Source organism: Takifugu flavidus, chromosome 6 (assembly GCF_003711565.1).
Source record: "Takifugu flavidus isolate HTHZ2018 chromosome 6, ASM371156v2, whole genome shotgun sequence".
Classification (NCBI taxonomy): domain Eukaryota; kingdom Metazoa; phylum Chordata; class Actinopteri; order Tetraodontiformes; family Tetraodontidae; genus Takifugu; species Takifugu flavidus.
In genome coordinates, this window is record NC_079525.1 from 393,274 (window position 1) to 409,443 (window position 16,170).

Genomic DNA, 16,170 nt, shown 5'->3' on the forward strand with positions numbered 1-16,170 from the left:
CCTGGTCCTGATAAAATCCCAGTTCAGAACCGCAGTTAGATGCTGGGACAAGATTCCATCACTGATACGATCCATCGGAGCAATAAGGAGGCACCACACGTCCAATCAAGGAGCCTTTTTATTGTGATCTCCCGCTTTGGTTTGTGCACTAGTGGTGCACAAGATCCAGTAAATCACAGCAAAAAGAATCTTTACAGCACACACAGCAAACGTGCGACCTCATTCACGGCCGTCCCAGAACTCACCGCGGTGCTGGTGTCTGTCGCCGCTCCAGGACAGCGAGGAGGAAAGCTAAAGGTCATGATTGTACGTCACAAAATAACCTCACGGTGAAAGGCACAGCGTCCTGGGTAAATAACAACATCACCCTGGGTAAATAACAACATCACCCCAGCCTCACGGAAGAACCCGCCCGAACCTTCGAGAACACTTCCGCTGCCGGGACGTAAAAGAATCTGCTCCTGTGTCCAAAACCAAAGCGGAGTTGAGGACACGCGTTCATTAAATATGCCTCAAAAACAAAAACACGCTAATCGGTGACGGCGTGCGTCTATAAAAGCTACAGAGCGGGCGCGTTCCAAAGTGCTTCATCGGGGAATTGCACGGTAAATTCCGACCACGTAAACGAGGACGAAACGAGCCAAGTCACTTCACACCGGACCGGAGACCTCGGCGTGGCCCGAGGTTCTGATCCGTATCGCATCGGAGCGTAAATCAAAATAACGAGGGATTCGACATTAACAGCAGTTTCAAAGGGAAGGAGAGCGACGGCGTGGAGCGAGGAGACCCTCGCCGTCGCCCCCAAATGCTTTAAGGTACGAGGGAACATCCCGCCTGGCGGCGCCGGAGACGCAGCTCCTCTATTGGGTTGCATATAGAAGAAGCCCGTTAGTGGCAGCTTGACTCCAGCCAGTCGGCCACAACAGTAGCGTTCATTATTAGTGCTATTTTGCTACATTTACAGCATCCGTCTAGCGTTACCTGGCACGCCGTCCAACCACAAAAGGCAAAGAAGGCCAAACAGACACCTCGCCGCCGTCGCCGCCCGTCAGCACCGCCAAACGCCCACGCAACGCCGCGTCCCGTAGCCCGTTGGCGTGAGCCGCCGGGGCGGCTTCGGCCCGAGATGCACGTGTCACTTTTAGGCGGGAGCGGCCGCGCCGGGGCCGCTCAGTTGGTTTCGTAAGAGGAGAGCAAGGCTGCGTCCACCGGCTCCATGCAGGAGGGGCAGGTGAAGGAGCGCATCAGCCAGGGGTCGATGCAGTCCACGTGGTAGATGTGGAGGCACGGCAGGAACCGGATGGGATCGCTGTACTCAAAATCCATCATGCAGATCACGCACCTGGAGCGGGGGAAACACGCGTAAATGAGCCGCATCAGATTAACTTTCACGGCTGCTCCGTTGTGTCCAGACTCACTCTTCCACCTTCTTGTAGGAGGGATCGGCGCCCGGCTCGTAGATGCCTCTGGGCAGGTGCTGGATGAGCCCGATCCGCTGGGCGATGCGGACCTGCTCCTCCTCGGTCAGGTGGCAGGCCAGGCGCGGCTCCCCTGGGTTGGGGTGGTACACGGGGAGGGGGCCGCTGCTCTCCTGCCGAACACATCACAGGTTACACTCGACTCATGGGGAAGAAGGAAAACTCGCCACTCTCAGCTGTTTGGACCATTAGCGGGAGCAAACAGTGCCCGCGCGGCGAGCTCGGGAAATCCCCGGGGTAGATTTCAGCCGCCCCCCCCACGGACTCACCCGGTGGGCGGCCTCTCCGGGCAGACTCCCCCCCTCGGACTCGTTCAGCAGCGACTGGTCATCGGCACCCTGCGGAAACAGACAGTTCCCCATGGGTGTGCGACCAGCACGCGGGCGTCTCGTCCGTCCTGAGACGCTTCTCGAGCGTCAGCTGGGCCGAAGCTCACGCGCAAGCGGGGCCACCTGGCGCGAGGCGCGCTAAGCTAACGGCTAGCTGCTAGCAGACACCTCGTTGTCATGAGAACCAGATACGGAAGGAAGTAACGCAGAAGACGCGTGCAGGCTACGATTCTAGCAAAGGACCACGAGACGACCGCGAGGTGATCCGCCGAAAGAAGCCGTTGCACGCGCCTGCTTTGATCCTCACCAAATATTCGTCGTCATCAAAGCGCGTAACACAAGTTCCACTACAAAATAAAAGCACGTCACAGACGGGCTCTAAACGTGACGAGGAGTGTGAGGTTTTCCTTAAAGACTATGGAAACAAATCGAATTTAATGTGACATTTATGCCCTTTGATGAGGTCGCACGGGGCAAATGCGCGAAAGGAAATGATCTCGTGATTTTATTCTGAAAGTCAATTGCGGAAGTGGCCGCCTGGCATCGCCGGACCTCCGTGTTTTCGAGGTGTTGAGTGTGCGCGTTACTGAGACGCGTTTCTATGTGTTTTACCCACAAAGCTGGACTCACTTGTGCTGCGTCATAAGCCGAGTCTCACTTTAACCTCCCGGTGATGGTAAGAGAAATACGGCAGTGCTGGAGGAGCACGTAGGCAAGACACTTTCATCTTCTCACTGACTAAACATGCGGGTTTGTTCACGATACTTCTGGAAATATTCTCTTAAATCCGCCTCTTTTCAGCGGCGATCAAACACATCTCGGATAAGTACCTAATTTCTGGCTTCCTAACGGACGGTGGAAATCCCCTTTTTTTCTAGCAGTCAGATTCACTCGGTCCGTTTATTGTGACGCAGTTATATCGGTGACCTTAAATCCGTCCCATCATCCCTCGTATCTGATTCCAGATGTGCAGCGGGACACCCAACGATAGGTTCAGAATCATTTATAAAGTTATTATGAACCCAATATCGCGTCATCGTGTGCGTTCTGTAGGTTCTCATGCTTGAGCTCAGGGGGCGACTGGACTTGGTTCGGGTTCTCCAAAGGTCGACTTCAGCTTTGAAACGGCTGCAGCCAGGGCCTGAAGATTGTGGACCTTTAGATCTGGGTGGTGAAAGGAACCAAGTCCGGTTGCTCACTGAGATCAAGCTGTCTTCAGACCTTTGACCCAGGACAGAGTTGAACCTCCAGTTCCAGCCTCCAGGAGCATCAGGGGCCGGATGAGGTGTTGGATCGGGGCCCCTGTGCTTTTGGGACCCGTTGGTGCTGCAGATTTATCTGTCCTGCCTGGGAAATGTAACCGTAACCCTGGCGACCAGTTTCGTGGAGCAAGTCCGACCGCAGCTCATCAGGGGAGTTTGGCTGATCTGGAGCTGAAGCTGTGGAGCAAGAAAAAAAAAATCTGGCCGCAATTTTGGAATCAGCGCGTCAATTTTAGCGATTCTAATCAGACGTTTGCTCCAGTTTCCACGCTTGCTGTGATCATCTGGGCCGGTTCGGTACGTGTGCTAATCTCAGCTGTCTTTACCCAGACGACCCAGACTCCTCCGCCTCCACCTCCTCCGGGGATAAACCAGTCCAGGAAACTCCCGCCGACGCCGCGCCCCAGCCATGCTGCCATACCCTACTCTTTATGCCCTCCTGTTCAAGAGACCAGCCCCCCCCTGGAGGCTCTGTACAGGGTGAGTTCCTTCATCCAGCTCTGACATCCTGCAGCGTGAGGAGTGTTAAAGGCTGACCTCTGCTCCAGGACCCTGCGCTCAGCTCAACCACGCCGGGGCAAAGTCCGCCCCAGCTGAAGGAGGAACAGGACGTCGGCCCCCCTCATAGTATAGAGGCAACGGGTCCGGTGCAGGAGACCGACCCCGCGCCGCAGACACAGGTGGATCACGCCAACATTCTGTCCCGTTTGTGCTGCAGGAACACTGAGATGTTTATTCTGTCCTCTGAAGGTGAGAAGTGAGGAAGAAGAGTCGGCAGGATGAAGCGGGCCGACCTCACCGACCCGAAAACAACGCTCGGTCCCAGTGTTCTGCCGCTCTGCTGTGACGAGGAACACGCCATTTCTTCATCTCCACATCCTGTCACATATGTTTGAATAATAAAACGTCTCCAGCGTGTCCCATGGTTGCTCTCTTTGGGACAGAGCTGTTCCTCTGAACCCACTCTGGGCTGCTTTAACCTCCAGTTTGACCTGAGCATCAACTCCATCTGTTCATCATCATTTTTTTCCCCTTTTAGCTGAATTTGCCTTGAGTATTGTACATTCTGGAGTAATGAGAGTAAAGTTATAAAGAGCAAACACGTATGAATATCTGCCTGCTGCCCTTTTTATTTCTGCATTTGTCATCTCAAATCATTAAGGGTTTGTTAAATAAAGTCCGACAGGTCCCACAAAAACCTTACCCAGGACGGATTCGAAAGAAAATGGTGACTTTTTGTGGTTATCCTATTGTTGCTGCAGCTGTTTGTGTGCATGTTCAGGGCTGCAGTACCGGCATCGCGCCACTAGATGTCACCGTTGGTGCTGAGGATGAGTCCTCGACCGTCACTGGTTCATCTTCTGTTGATCACCTTCTCACCCTGGTCCTGGCTCATTAACCCCCCCATAACTAAAAAAGTCTTTCAGGTTTTAGAGTTAATTTTCCTCCTTTACTTGTGTTCTTCATTCTTTCCTCAGTTTCGGGCGTTTCTGACTTGAATGACCTTTGCTGCGATCTAAAGAAAACAAAAGACGACGCAGTCGCGGGTACAGCCAAGAACATCCTTTTATTCAATCAGGTGCTGCTCTTCTCAAACTGTTTTTCATCTTATGGAAAAGAAACTGTAATTAACACATGCATTTCACCTAGAGCTCTGGGGGTGTTCTCACAAAGAAGTGGTGCTGCACTGAGGGCATAGAAAGAGGTGTAAAGAGCTGGGAGTTGGGGGGCCTAAGGTGCTGCCTGTTACACCAACTATACATGCTCAGGAAGTTAAAGAACAAAATCAACAATAACAGAGACACGGAGCGGTCCAGCATGAGGTGGTGAGAGGAGAAAGAAAAAATGGAGGGACTCGACTGCATCCTCAAGTAAATGAGAGATCAGTTCCATGCTGGCTTTTAATGGGTCTGTGTTGTAGATGGCTAATACTGCTGAGGGCCTGGAACCCACCGTGGGAAAGAAAGGAAGCAAAAAAAAGGAACTTTTCTTTTAAATGAAAGTGGGATATATCCTGGATATGCAACCCCCCCCCCCCTTTTCAGCCTCGTGCAGGACAAGTCCGGTTATAAGGTGCTCGTAGCTTTCATTTACAGTTCAAGGCATCATCAGCGAGAGCCTAAATGACAGCAAAAACCCTGACAGCAAAAAAAAAAAATAATAAAAAAGAAGGGGGATTAAAACAAAGCCAAAATAAATAGCTAAAAAAAGCAAACTCTTATCCTATCATCGAAAGCAGCTCCTTTCCAACTTCCCTCTTGACCCGTTAACCTTCTCTGCAAAGCTCTTTTACCCCAGACCCCGGTCACCCCGAGCTTCCCACCCACCCAAGGACACCCCCAAAAGCCCGTCAGCGTAATTTGTTCACTTACATTAGCTGTTGAATGGAGAAGCTGAAGAAGATGGGCATGTAATACAATGTGAAGCATACAGACAAGAATAACATGTGAGCTAACTGCATTCTGCTCAGACAAAAGATTCTCAGCAATCCCCCCCCCCCCCCCCCACCATCACAATAGTGGAGAGGGTGAGGGGGGGGGGGCGTAGTGACGGACACAGGTACAGACTACTCCAGTGTCTAAGAGGACACAGACAGTGGAGACAGAGGGGAAGAAAAAAGCAATAGCTGAACAAGAACAAGTTTTTTTGCCTTTTAAGATTTTCTTTTATCAATAAAAATTAAAGAACTATTTTCACACCAGTTTCCTTTTGAAATATAGCGTATAGGGGAGGTACAACAGAGGGTGGTGTGTGTGTGGGGGGGGTGTTTCGATAGGCCGAGGCCCCCGCAGGTGTCCCCCCCCCGCAGGTGTCCCCCCTGAGACTTTTCTGCAGCGGGGGGAAACCTGCAAGCCAGCACGTTTCGGAAAAAAAGGTTGGGGGGGGGGGGATTGATGTGGGTTATAAAATGGAGTCTGTGAACAAAAGGCACTTTTAAGAGACAACCTTTAACTGCTGGGAATACTACACTACAACACAAGCACTACAAGAGTCATTTACAGAGGCGGGTGGGGGTGGGGGTGGGGGGAGAGGCTCACCTTTGCTGCCTGGTTCAAAGAGGCTTTCGCCCCCCCCCCCAGCTCCTGTTTCCATTTTCGCTGTCCGCACAGGAGGGGAGGAGGTCTCAACCTTTCACTGCGTGTGGGTCAGGAGGACTTTTAGCCAGAACACATCTGGAATCACAGTCATTAAGGAAGGTTCTGAACGGGAAGCGTCTCCTGCAGCTGGGGGGGGGGGGGGGGGGGGGGGGGGCTGCTCCTGCTTTTATTCCTATGTGTGAGATAAGAATGGGGGTGTTTTCCTACTTTGCTGGTGAGTTTCAGGCAGTGAAGGGGTCAAAGATCTGGGCTTGTTTCTCTAAAAGATTGAACCAAAATGCCTTTTGTGTCACAACCTTTGCGACCTCTCCCCACCACTGGATACAAATAGAATAAAAATAGAGAGGAATAATGCTGTTTCCTAAAGGTTCTGTTATTTTTGTTCAATACCATTCATTTACAATAGTTCAGAATGTACTTTATAGTGTTAAAGCACCAGCTTTTATCTGATGATAGAGAACTTTTCTTCTCAAGTTGTGTAGATTTTTTCTTCCTTCCCACACTTTTATAAACAACTGATTACACATAAAACATTAAAAAAAGAGAGACAAAAGAAATAAAAACAAATACCCCCAACTTACAAAGATACAAAGACTAGGATTTTTCATGGCCCTCTCGTTTAGAGTCCCGGAGCTGACGGACTTGAAACAAATACTTTTTTTTTTCTCTTTTCTTTTAGCTTTCTTAAAAATCTCTAACAAACACAATGATCTACCCAATGCATTGCACGTGGCTCAATCGACACATATTTTTCAATAATAATACTTTCCATCAAAAAACAAACACATTTTTTTCTTCAAACCTGTCAATTTTCCCATGTTTGTCTAGGTTTCCTAATGCTGCTCTGCAGATGGCGATGGTCTGCGTGTCGTTTGATCCGTACAGGAAACAGTGAAGAAATGGTGGAGTTGTGGGGGCTGTGGGGGGGGGGTCAGTTTTCAGAAAATAACTAGACTGCCAACCAGCTCATGCAGTAAAAGTTTAAAAGGAGCATATACCATAAATATATATGTATCTCTCTCTCTTTCTGTCTTTACAAAAGCATTTGCAGTCCTCTATAAAGATCTGGGCCAATGGTTCCCACGGCAACGCTCCCGTCGTGGGGAGCCTCGGCTTACACGTGGGGAGAGAACCTGAAGTCAACTTTATTACTAATTGCATGAAGGGAATACAGAGGCACTTTGATACACTTTTATAGTCTTGATATATGGTTTTAGTAGCTAGAGCTAATGTTGCTAGAGAGGCTGAGAACTGGGCCCCAGTCCTGCTTCCTGTCCCTGCAGAACAGAACCAACAGCTGGGCAGTCCAGTTATTTTGTGAGGTCGGCTTCAGGTGGGTTGTGTCATGAGGAAAATAATACGAATAGCGATTTTTTACTGTGAATATTTACATAGAAAAAATAGTTCAAATTCAGAAAGACAAATCTTTTAAGAGAATGAAAAACCATTAACAAAGGCAGTTTGGAGAACCAAATATAAGGGCTTCCCTTTAGCTGTCGTGGATGTGTGTGTGTGTGTGTGTGTGTGTGACGGGGATTCTGGACTAAAAGGATACAGTATGAGAAATTTCTGCACGTCTGATGTGCACGTGTTAGTGTGCTGTCTTTGAACGAGAGATTTAAGAAACTGCTGCAACTGAACTCAACGTGCTATTGCAAACTAAAGAAGAAAAGTGTTACGGCATGCAAGAGAAGGTTAAAACAATCCAAATGAGACGAAAACCAAATCCAAAATCGCAAAAAAGGAAAAAAAAAAAAAACTCCTGAAAGATGCTCGAAGCTGATGCTGCTGCGCATCACTGTAAAATAAAGTTGGTGTGTGGATGAAAACAGGAAAACATGGCGTGTGACACGAGTCTGGTTCTGCACGTGCGTGTGTGTGTGTGTGTGTGTGTGTGTGTGTGGGCACAGACGCATCCCTGCAGCCTCGGGTCACTTCTGGGATCACTCACCTGAAGATCATTGTGCAACACTGTTCATCCCTTATTTAAACTCAATAGTGCATAGGTGAGGGGACGAGCGCGCACACGAAGAGTCGGTGTTGGCTCTGCCTATGTGGCGTCGCTGGCTTGCTCTCGCCTCATGGCTTACACGTCTCCCACAGCAGGACGCCCTGATAATTTGACAGGTAAACAAAGACCAGCCACTTAGTGCATATATGGGGGCGCCATCACATGACGCCACCGTGTTTGGCCAATCAGAAATGAGAGGAGGCTGAGGGCTGGATGACTGAAGCGGTGTGAGCGTGGCGGCCTGCAGGCATGCGTCTGTGGGTGGGGCGGAGCCCCCGTGCAGGGGGGCTGCTGGTGGGGGTGCACCTGAGGAGAGGCACGAGGAAGAGAAATGCTGTTCCACGGGCGTGCGCGTGCACGTGCGCGCGTCTGGGTGAGGAGCTGCTCAACGTGCACGACCGACTTCACCGTTTGACCGCTGTCGTTGTTTTTGCTTTTTTGGATCTCCCAGCCAATGCATGGAGTTTCATTGTGGAGACAACAAAATAATAATAGAAAAAAAAAATCATTAAAAAAAAGAAACAACAAATATATAATTGGTCATTCATCAGGTTGCCGTATTGTGTTTCCGTTCGAACATTGAATGATGTGTGACAGTTTCTTATCTTCCTCCTACTTGCATTCTAACTCTGTCAACTCAAACTCATTAAAGCCTCCAGCAAGCGTGTGTGTGTGTGTGTGTGTGTGTGTGTGTGTGTGTGTGTGTCGGGGGGGCGATTCCTGCACAAATTCTGGTGAATCGAGGATCTTCTTTCGGTGGGATGTCGGGGTTCTGTCGTAGTGTCGCCGAGAGAGAAAGACCTTTAGTGTCAGCAGTTTGATTCCATCAGCAATGTGTTTGTTGTCAGAATTTCCAAATTTCGTGACGGGAATTCTCGGCTCTCCATTCGGAGCCGTCTTGTCAGAGGAACCAGGACTGTGGGCGAAAAACAAAGAAGAACCAATCAGTGCTTGGATCCCCTCGGCAGGGTCACGTCTGGGTTGTTTACATCTGAGGGACGGTCAACGATGAAAACAGACACGATGCTTCCAACAGACGTCGAGACGAAGCGGACAAAGATTATAGAGACAGATATCAAGTCGTCCAGTAGGTGGCAGCCTACCACTCGTGTACAGTACTGACATTATGGGCTCCGTTTGGGCAGGGCGGCCTCAGGAGGGCGGGCTTTAGGGCGTCAACAACGCCGCTGTGTCAGAGTGACAGTGGAGCCGCGGCGCTCCCGTTTGCCATTCAACGGGCAGGAGGCAGTAACTGCATCCCTCGTGTGGTCCCGGCTCACACGTAACGTGATCCTCCTCGCCGCCTGAGCCCGGGGCACACGGGCGCTCTCAGGCTTCACTGGGAAGCTATTGAGGGCAGCAACTGCAGGGATCCAGTTTCTGGGTTTGATAACAGGGCCGAGCGCTTCTGGCCGCCGCCGACATTCCTCAGGCCGCGGCCCGGAGAGAGCGGCAAACTGCCCCCGCTTCAACACCAGCCTCCCTCCCAAACTTCTGCCTTCCTCTTCCTTCCCCGACTTCCCGTTCCTCACTCTTTCTCACTCCTGCTCTCAGAGTGTAATCCTTGGCAGTAGAAAGTGACCTCCTCTCTCCAACACCCCCCCCCCCCCCCCCCCCCCCCTTTGCTGCTTCCAAGTCCAAGTTCAACCGCCTATGACATCATGTCTGGTTGCTGCGGGCAACCAGACGGCCTGGACGTGACTGTGAAGTGCAGTGAGCTTCCACAAAATCCCTCTTTCTTTTTCCCCGTGCGCTTCAGTTCTTCCTTCCCCCCCGGTTTTCCTCCCTGCACGGCTGAGCTCTCACCACCAGAGAGCTCCTCAGACCAGTTTTCCTCTCTGAAGATGCTCGTCCTCAGTCTTGGCTCGTGGCGGAGCAGGCGGTAAGGCGGGCTGGCAGGGCCACCATCTGAACCGCTCCATATGCCAAAGAACAGCAGGAAAGCCAGAGACCTCTGCTACTCTCCCTGGCTGGGGTTGCTGCTGACCTACTAGGCTCAGCTAACGGCGCCGCTGAGACCAGAGCGCACGTTTTCGCCGCGGTTGCCATAAGCGCTGGAAGTGGCCATTTTTCAATATTGTTTCATAAGCAATAGCAGGAAGCAATAATAGCTGGGGACAGATGTAAGCTGCTGTACACCATGTTGTTCTTTAGGAGGGAAAATGAGGGGCAAGAATCCTGGCACCAGGTGACGCGCACGTGAGTGTGTGCACTCAAACAACATTTGGATGGTGTTTGAAACTCCCCACGGTGCCAAGGCTGCATCTGTGGCGGCGCGGTGCAGGTGGGGAGCTTGGAAACACAAGAGGGAGCAGCATGAGGAGGGAAGGAGAGGGAAAGAGAGGGAGGGCGGGCTGCCTGTGCATGAGGAAGAGGAGGGGGGGGCAGGGAGGAATGCAGATTGTTTCCATGTGTGGGGAGGACGGGGGAGCTGTGCTGGCTGCAGTCAGGTGCGGTTAGCCCTAATGAGAAAAGTTGTGTTGGCCATGGAGGAAGCCCAAGACACTGCAGGCCAGAGGCAAAGCACAGCCAGGGACGAAACCACAGCGTAGCTCGGTCCTGGCCTCACATGCTGCTAGCACACATGGTGGTGGCGGGGGGGCGGGGGGGGGATGAATCAACAGGGCTGCCACTGGAGTGATCTGCCGCAGCTGAAGGGCTCGATGCAGCAATAAAGTAAGTGCGATTCTGTTTATCATTCGAGGCTTTTAGCAGGTGATGCGGGATATGGAAAAAACCAGCGGACGTTGTGGGGGGGGGGGGGGGGGCGGCTGAATGGATGCCACGTAACTGGGGAAAGGAGGGTTGGGTACCTGAGTCTGCTGGGGGATATTCAGAAAGTTGTCCCGTGTTCCGATGCCGACAAACCGGTTGGGAGCTGTGGAGCCTGGCGTGGAGTATGCTACAACAGAAGGAGACAAGTGTGTACATGCTTTATACACACACACACACACACACACATACCAAGCTCACCTCTTCATTACTGATAAACAGGGAAATGTGGTAAACTACCGCAGGGACTTGTGTCACAGTTCACCGGTAAATGAACTGCAGGCGCTGACTGGAACGCTGCATCTCATTTAAGCTAATTTCCTCATTTTGTAGCAAGGTCATGATGACATATTCTTTACAGTATCCCCAAATACAGCTGTGCTGTCTATTTAAGACGCTCCTCAGCAGCCCCCGGCCCAACTCACGAGCCGCCACAGACAGACGCTGACATCAGCGCGTCCTGAGTGAAGGTCCCGAGCGACAGCGGGACACTCGACCCGCTCAGCTTTCCCTCGTTAAAGGAACCGTCTCGTGGTACGATTCAACAAAGCCACAGGAACAAATTTAGGGCAGTTGTGCACACTGGACTCCTCAAGGCTCGATTGAGAATGGGGATGTGGGGCGTGACAGGGCTGGAGACGGACGCACGGGTACATGCATGGATAACATGCCTGTGTGTCTTTTTATACAGTGGTTGTGACTATGATATATACTGAGAATCAAAGAAAAAGTTAATAATAACAGTAATAACAGTCAGCAGGATGAGAAAAGAGCTGGAAGTATATTTATTTATACAGTTGCTCATATAAATAAATAGTAAACTGACATGTTGATGTGAAAGACTTGGAAGGGGGGGGAGGGGAGGAAAGATTAAACAAGAAGGAGGAAAAAGGCAAAACACAAGGAGACGAAGGTGCCCCGGCTGCTCCGTCCAGTGCCCCCACCTGATGTGCCTCTCCCATGGCCCGACTCTGCTCCAGCCCGGGTGGACCCAGCCACAGCGTCACCACTCCCCGATGACTCCTCTCTCCCACTCCCCAGCACAGCGCTAACATGGTTTTAGAACTCGTGTATTAAGAGACTGAGCTGCTCTCGTTATTCTGTGGGCTTCATGTTCTTTTTGTTGTTCTCCTTAATTGTTGTGAGATTTGTGCGAACGTGTCGGGGGGGCCGGGGAGGTAAAATGGGGCATGATGGGTTTTTTGGTTTGTTTTTTTTTGTTTGTTTTGGAGTCCACGCCAACTGCCCTAATTTTGTTCCCTTAAAAATGAAAATAAGAGAGAAATAAAGAAAAAAAAAGAAACAAAGGAAGATATGAGAATATAACAAATTGAAAAAGAAGGCAAAAAGAAATGAGAGGAGGGGTAGACTGTAATGCCGCTGTCACAGACAGACATGCACAGTCTGCTGATCAAAGGCTGGCGGCCACAGAGGCAACGTGCACGAGACCTGCTCAGCTCTGCTCCCGCAAACTAGGAAAATACTTCAAAAAGAAGGGAGAGAGTCTCCACTGCCTCTGGTGGCTCTCGCGGAAAACTGGACATCAGAGTTAGAGAAGGAGAAAGAGAATTAAAAGGTTTGGGAAAGAAGGAGGCTGAGGAAGGTTGCAAGGTTACGTGGAAAGAAGATTTAGAAATCGGAAGAGCTCAAAAGGAGATCGCTAGTTTGGCAAAGGCGTGGCTTCTGCCTCAGGATTAGCGCTTCTCTCTAGTGCGGCGAGGTACAGGACGGACCAGTGGAATGGAAAGGAAGCATAAGGTAACAGGAAACAGGAGTCGGTCTCCCGGGGCTGCTGAGTAATCGTCACTGGAGGCTCAGAAATCTTCTAACTTTGGCTTCGACTTTAAAATTTCAAAGCTAAACGAACATCTATGAAAGCTACGTCTGCTCTGGCCTGACCAAATTTAGGATCCTGGTGTGGAACTGAGGATCTTTTAACTCCTACCTGACCAAATCCCAGTAGAAAACCAGTTTGCATTGGCCTCTCTAAGCCTGGGTGACTGGGGTGGTAATGGGGTTTGTGGTGGGGAGTGGGAGATGGGAGTGACTTACACGGAGATGCGGGTGAGCTGAGTCCGCCGTCAGTGGGCGTGCTGATGATTTTAGAGTCAGGCATGGGGAGGGGCACAGGGCGTGCCACCGGGGGTGGCGGAGGCAGCAGGAAGGAGCCCGGCATTTTGCTCTGGCCACCTCCATTAGGCTGCAGATGGACCATACAGACAGGGTGAGCAGGAGACACCCCCAAAACACACTCAGCCAGACGTTCACGCCACACATTCCAATCGACTCCCACCGAGGTGAAAGATTTCAGGCGCACAGGGAAAAGACAACTCAAGTTCAACCGATTTCAGGAAAAATAGGACAACGTCTGACAGTCTAAACAAGAAGATAATGGACAAAAAGGGAGAAGAAATCATTCAGGGGGAATCAGCAACGTGAAAAGGGGGTCTGGTTTGTGTATTCACTGAACTCCAGTAGTAGCGGCTCGCTAGTACCAGGTGCAAGCTAGCCGCACTGAGCGGTGCAGCGTCCAGGACACGAGAGTGGAAACATGGCGGCGTGATTATTGCCGACTTTGGTCTCAATAATCCACCCGCTCTTGTGTTTTAAGCGGCGTCGCTGCGTTACTGAGGCTGAGGACCCACAGGGCCAGAAAATAATCAAGATGCTGTTTTCTTTCAATCTGCGGCATCCAAACGGAAGCGTGCGGGGGACTCACCTGTGCACTGGGCTGCCCGGGGCCGTCGGTACACACAAACTGCACAAACTCCTTCAGGGGGTCCTGATGGTGGTGGTAGCGTATGGTGGGGTGGGTGAAGTAGGGGCTGGACTGCTGGATGATCGAAGAGGAGGGGAAGTGCAGGGCCGAGGCGGAGGCACGGGGACTCCCTGAGGACAAAAGACCCCGGGATGAAGAAGAGCGGGAAGAATAAAAGTTATAAAAAAATAAGACGAGGCACTAAAATCAACGTAACATACTACGGACAGAAATGAAAGGCAGGATTACTCTTCAGGGCTCTTACAGTCGCGCTGTGGTAGAAACGGTAGCGGCTCACGTGACACGTTTGTGGTTGATGATCTGAAGCTGAATTTATCTCCAGCTTTTGGGAAACATCTGGTCTCATTTCTTTTATGAATCAGCCCATTTTTATTTTTTTTTTACCTTGGATAAACCTAGTATCATCAAACAAGCACATTATACACACACTGTCAAAGCCCCCCTTCATTTCCCTCTCAAATTCCCTCTGAAGCACACGACCACACTCTCACACTCACACGCACACACACACACACACACAGCGGATTTTTACGCCTTTGTTTTATAGCTCGTTGGTACTGGATAATCAATCAGCAGCGGCTTCTCACTCTTCGGCTCTGCCCAGCAGTGTCAGCTCCAGGGAGAACCTCTCCTCCGCTTCAAACTGACCACAGAACACCTCCCAGAGACATTAGTCAACCCGTCAGCCGGCCCGCTCCCCCTCCCTCCACACACACACACACACACACACACACACACACACACACACACACACACACTCAGGCCTGTGTGTCTTCAACAGAGAATCTATGACTTTGGTAATTTGGCACCCAGAAGTAAAGAGCCAAGCTGCTAGGTGAGGGGAGCCTGGTGAACAAGCATCTGTGACGTGTCTGTCACCTACGATCCCTCGTGCGTTCGGCACTTCCAGACGAAGGTGCACTTTTCCCCTGTTTTTACTTTGTTTCCGTCCAGTCTGAGTCCGTCTTTGTGCTGATCTTGGGCTGCTTGCAGCAACTGTCCATGAATATTTCATGTCCGTTTGGGCTTTGGTGGGTCTTTGTTTCACAGGGCTTCCCCACTGCTGGGTCACTGCAATATTAATATTGTTGACCACATATTGATTTTCTAATTTTGGAGCTGAATGTTCTATTGTTGCTCCCACTAGAGAGCACTCATCATTAAATAGCGCGACCTTACACACAAAAACAGCGTAATATGGGTTTGGCTGGCGTTTATCCAGTTTATTCCTCTGTGATCTTACATTTCTTACAGCTAACAGCATTAGCTAATCCAGGTAAATGGGTTTTATTTGAACATTCGGACATACGATTGTAACATATTTGTGGTCGATATTTCATTAGGTTTATTCGGGACTGGTTCATTTTGCTTCCAGGGAAACACGGAGTTATTATACCGGTCTCTGTGTTTCTGTCTGTGATCCTGTTCACGTTGATAGACTCCAGACAATAATAGTGTTGGCAACAGTCAATCTGGCAGTTTAGCACACGAGTCCAGAGACAAAGATGGGGACATAAAGCATCCAGTCTTTACCTCTTAACAGCCTCACTCATAACAGCTAAGAGCTCCAGTCTGTCAAAGACGAGCCATGACTATTAACCACTTTTTCCTCCTCTCCGCCTAACCTCATTACTCTTTTTATCCCTCACCCATCCTCCTCCAGTCCCTTTATAGAACCAAGGCCTCCGAGGGACATTCCATTTGGACGGCAGCCATTTTAGCACAAGAACATAAATTTACACATGCGCGCGAGTGGATATGTGTGCATATGTGCCCAGATGGAGCAATACACAACAATTTTAGATCTTCTCTGCTACTTGAAGGCAACATTCCACACAGGCAGACTAACCGGGGGACAAAGAAACAAGCAGAGGCCAAATGTTTCAACAGATTCAGTTGTGTGAGCTTATCCTGCAGCAAACAGATATACGGCCTGGCTTAATGGAGCAAGGGCCAGCCTGACTACACATTCTAAATATACAGCAGGGAGCTTTGCAAGTAAAATTCAATATGTTTTGACACAGAGGGCAATGAGTCCAAATGACCTTCACAGGGTAGGTCTGGGCTGGCGGAGGTCCAAACCATCCCTTTGAGAGACAAATGGAATGAGAGGGAGGGAGAGACAGAGCAGGACATATTTATTCCTTTGAAAAGCGAGACTTTTCTACTGGGAGACTCTGGGATTTTTCCTGACTGGAGAGGGAGAAACCACGTCAAGTTTTCCCACAGGAGCCAAAAGTTGTTATAAGGACAATGTTCCCTTAGTGCCTCTAATAAAACAAGAGCTAATACAGGGATGGAATTATAGTACAGACTGCAAATGTTTGCATTGAAATACTCATTCATTTCTCCACGTTGAATCGGTTCTTAGTTCTGTTTTAAAATGCTGAGGGTTTATTTGCTGCGCGGTATATTAATACACTTTAGGGATCTGGCCCAAG

At 50.3% G+C, this 16,170-nt stretch overlaps 3 protein-coding genes across 22 annotated transcripts in view; 1 reads left to right on the forward strand and 2 right to left on the reverse strand.

Moving 5' to 3' along the window:
- Positions 1-100: 100 nt before the first annotated feature.
- On the reverse strand, positions 101-1,987 carry rnf11a (ring finger protein 11a). The gene is made up of 3 exons (XM_057035553.1): positions 1,748-1,987; positions 1,419-1,591; positions 101-1,342 (listed from the first exon to the last, which is right to left on the reverse strand). Exons 1-3 carry the CDS (start codon positions 1,838-1,840, stop codon positions 1,171-1,173), a joined length of 438 nt encoding a protein of 145 aa, XP_056891533.1. The 5' UTR covers positions 1,841-1,987; the 3' UTR covers positions 101-1,170.
- Positions 1,830-5,579, forward strand: LOC130527265 (uncharacterized). Of its 5 annotated transcripts, XR_008950967.1 has the most exons (5): positions 2,134-2,483; positions 3,400-3,549; positions 3,618-3,749; positions 3,820-4,453; positions 4,548-5,579. XR_008950967.1 is itself a non-coding variant. In XM_057035555.1 (4 exons), exons 1-4 carry the CDS (start codon positions 2,481-2,483, stop codon positions 3,850-3,852), a joined length of 318 nt encoding a protein of 105 aa, XP_056891535.1. In that variant the 5' UTR covers positions 2,259-2,480; the 3' UTR covers positions 3,853-4,179. The 5 variants fall into 5 exon arrangements, 2 of the variants coding, with proteins under 2 accessions (XP_056891535.1, XP_056891534.1); XR_008950969.1 differs by lacking the exons at positions 2,134-2,483; positions 4,548-5,579 and adding an exon at positions 1,830-2,067 and having other exon boundaries at positions 3,820-4,179; XM_057035555.1 differs by lacking the exon at positions 4,548-5,579 and having other exon boundaries at positions 2,259-2,483; positions 3,820-4,179.
- Positions 4,618-16,170, reverse strand: part of LOC130527259 (nuclear factor 1 X-type-like) — a 77,440-nt gene continuing 65,887 nt past the window's right edge. For 6 of the 16 annotated variants that reach the window (XM_057035536.1, XM_057035531.1, XM_057035533.1 and 3 more), the window contains 5 exons: positions 13,974-14,051; positions 13,670-13,839; positions 13,003-13,150; positions 10,992-11,080; positions 4,618-9,094 (listed from right to left, as the gene is read on the reverse strand). In XM_057035536.1, the coding sequence (XP_056891516.1) occupies positions 9,080-9,094; positions 10,992-11,080; positions 13,003-13,150; positions 13,670-13,839; positions 13,974-14,051 (500 nt within the window). In that variant the 3' untranslated portion in view covers positions 4,618-9,079. The remainder of the gene's footprint in view (positions 9,095-10,991; positions 11,081-13,002; positions 13,151-13,669; positions 13,840-13,973; positions 14,052-16,170) is intronic. The other 10 variants (XM_057035539.1, XM_057035542.1, XM_057035537.1 and 7 more) reach the window with 3 other exon arrangements.

Bases quoted from the DNA above. Each gene is read 5' to 3' on its own strand.
- rnf11a (XM_057035553.1), bottom strand. From the start codon at position 1,840: ATGGGGAACTGTCTGTTTCCGCAGGGTGCCGATGACCAGTCGCTGCTG. The intron at 1,592-1,747 runs GTGAGTCCGTGG...TGTGTTCGGCAG, and splicing joins CCGGAGAGGCCGCCCACCGG to GAGAGCAGCGGCCCCCTCCC. The intron at 1,343-1,418 runs GTGAGTCTGGAC...CCCCCGCTCCAG, and splicing joins TCCTACAAGAAGGTGGAAGA to GTGCGTGATCTGCATGATGG.
- LOC130527265 (XM_057035554.1), top strand. The intron at 3,550-3,617 runs GTGAGTTCCTTC...CCTCTGCTCCAG, and splicing joins CCCTGGAGGCTCTGTACAGG to GACCCTGCGCTCAGCTCAAC. The intron at 3,750-3,819 runs GTGGATCACGCC...TGTCCTCTGAAG, and splicing joins ACCCCGCGCCGCAGACACAG to GTGAGAAGTGAGGAAGAAGA.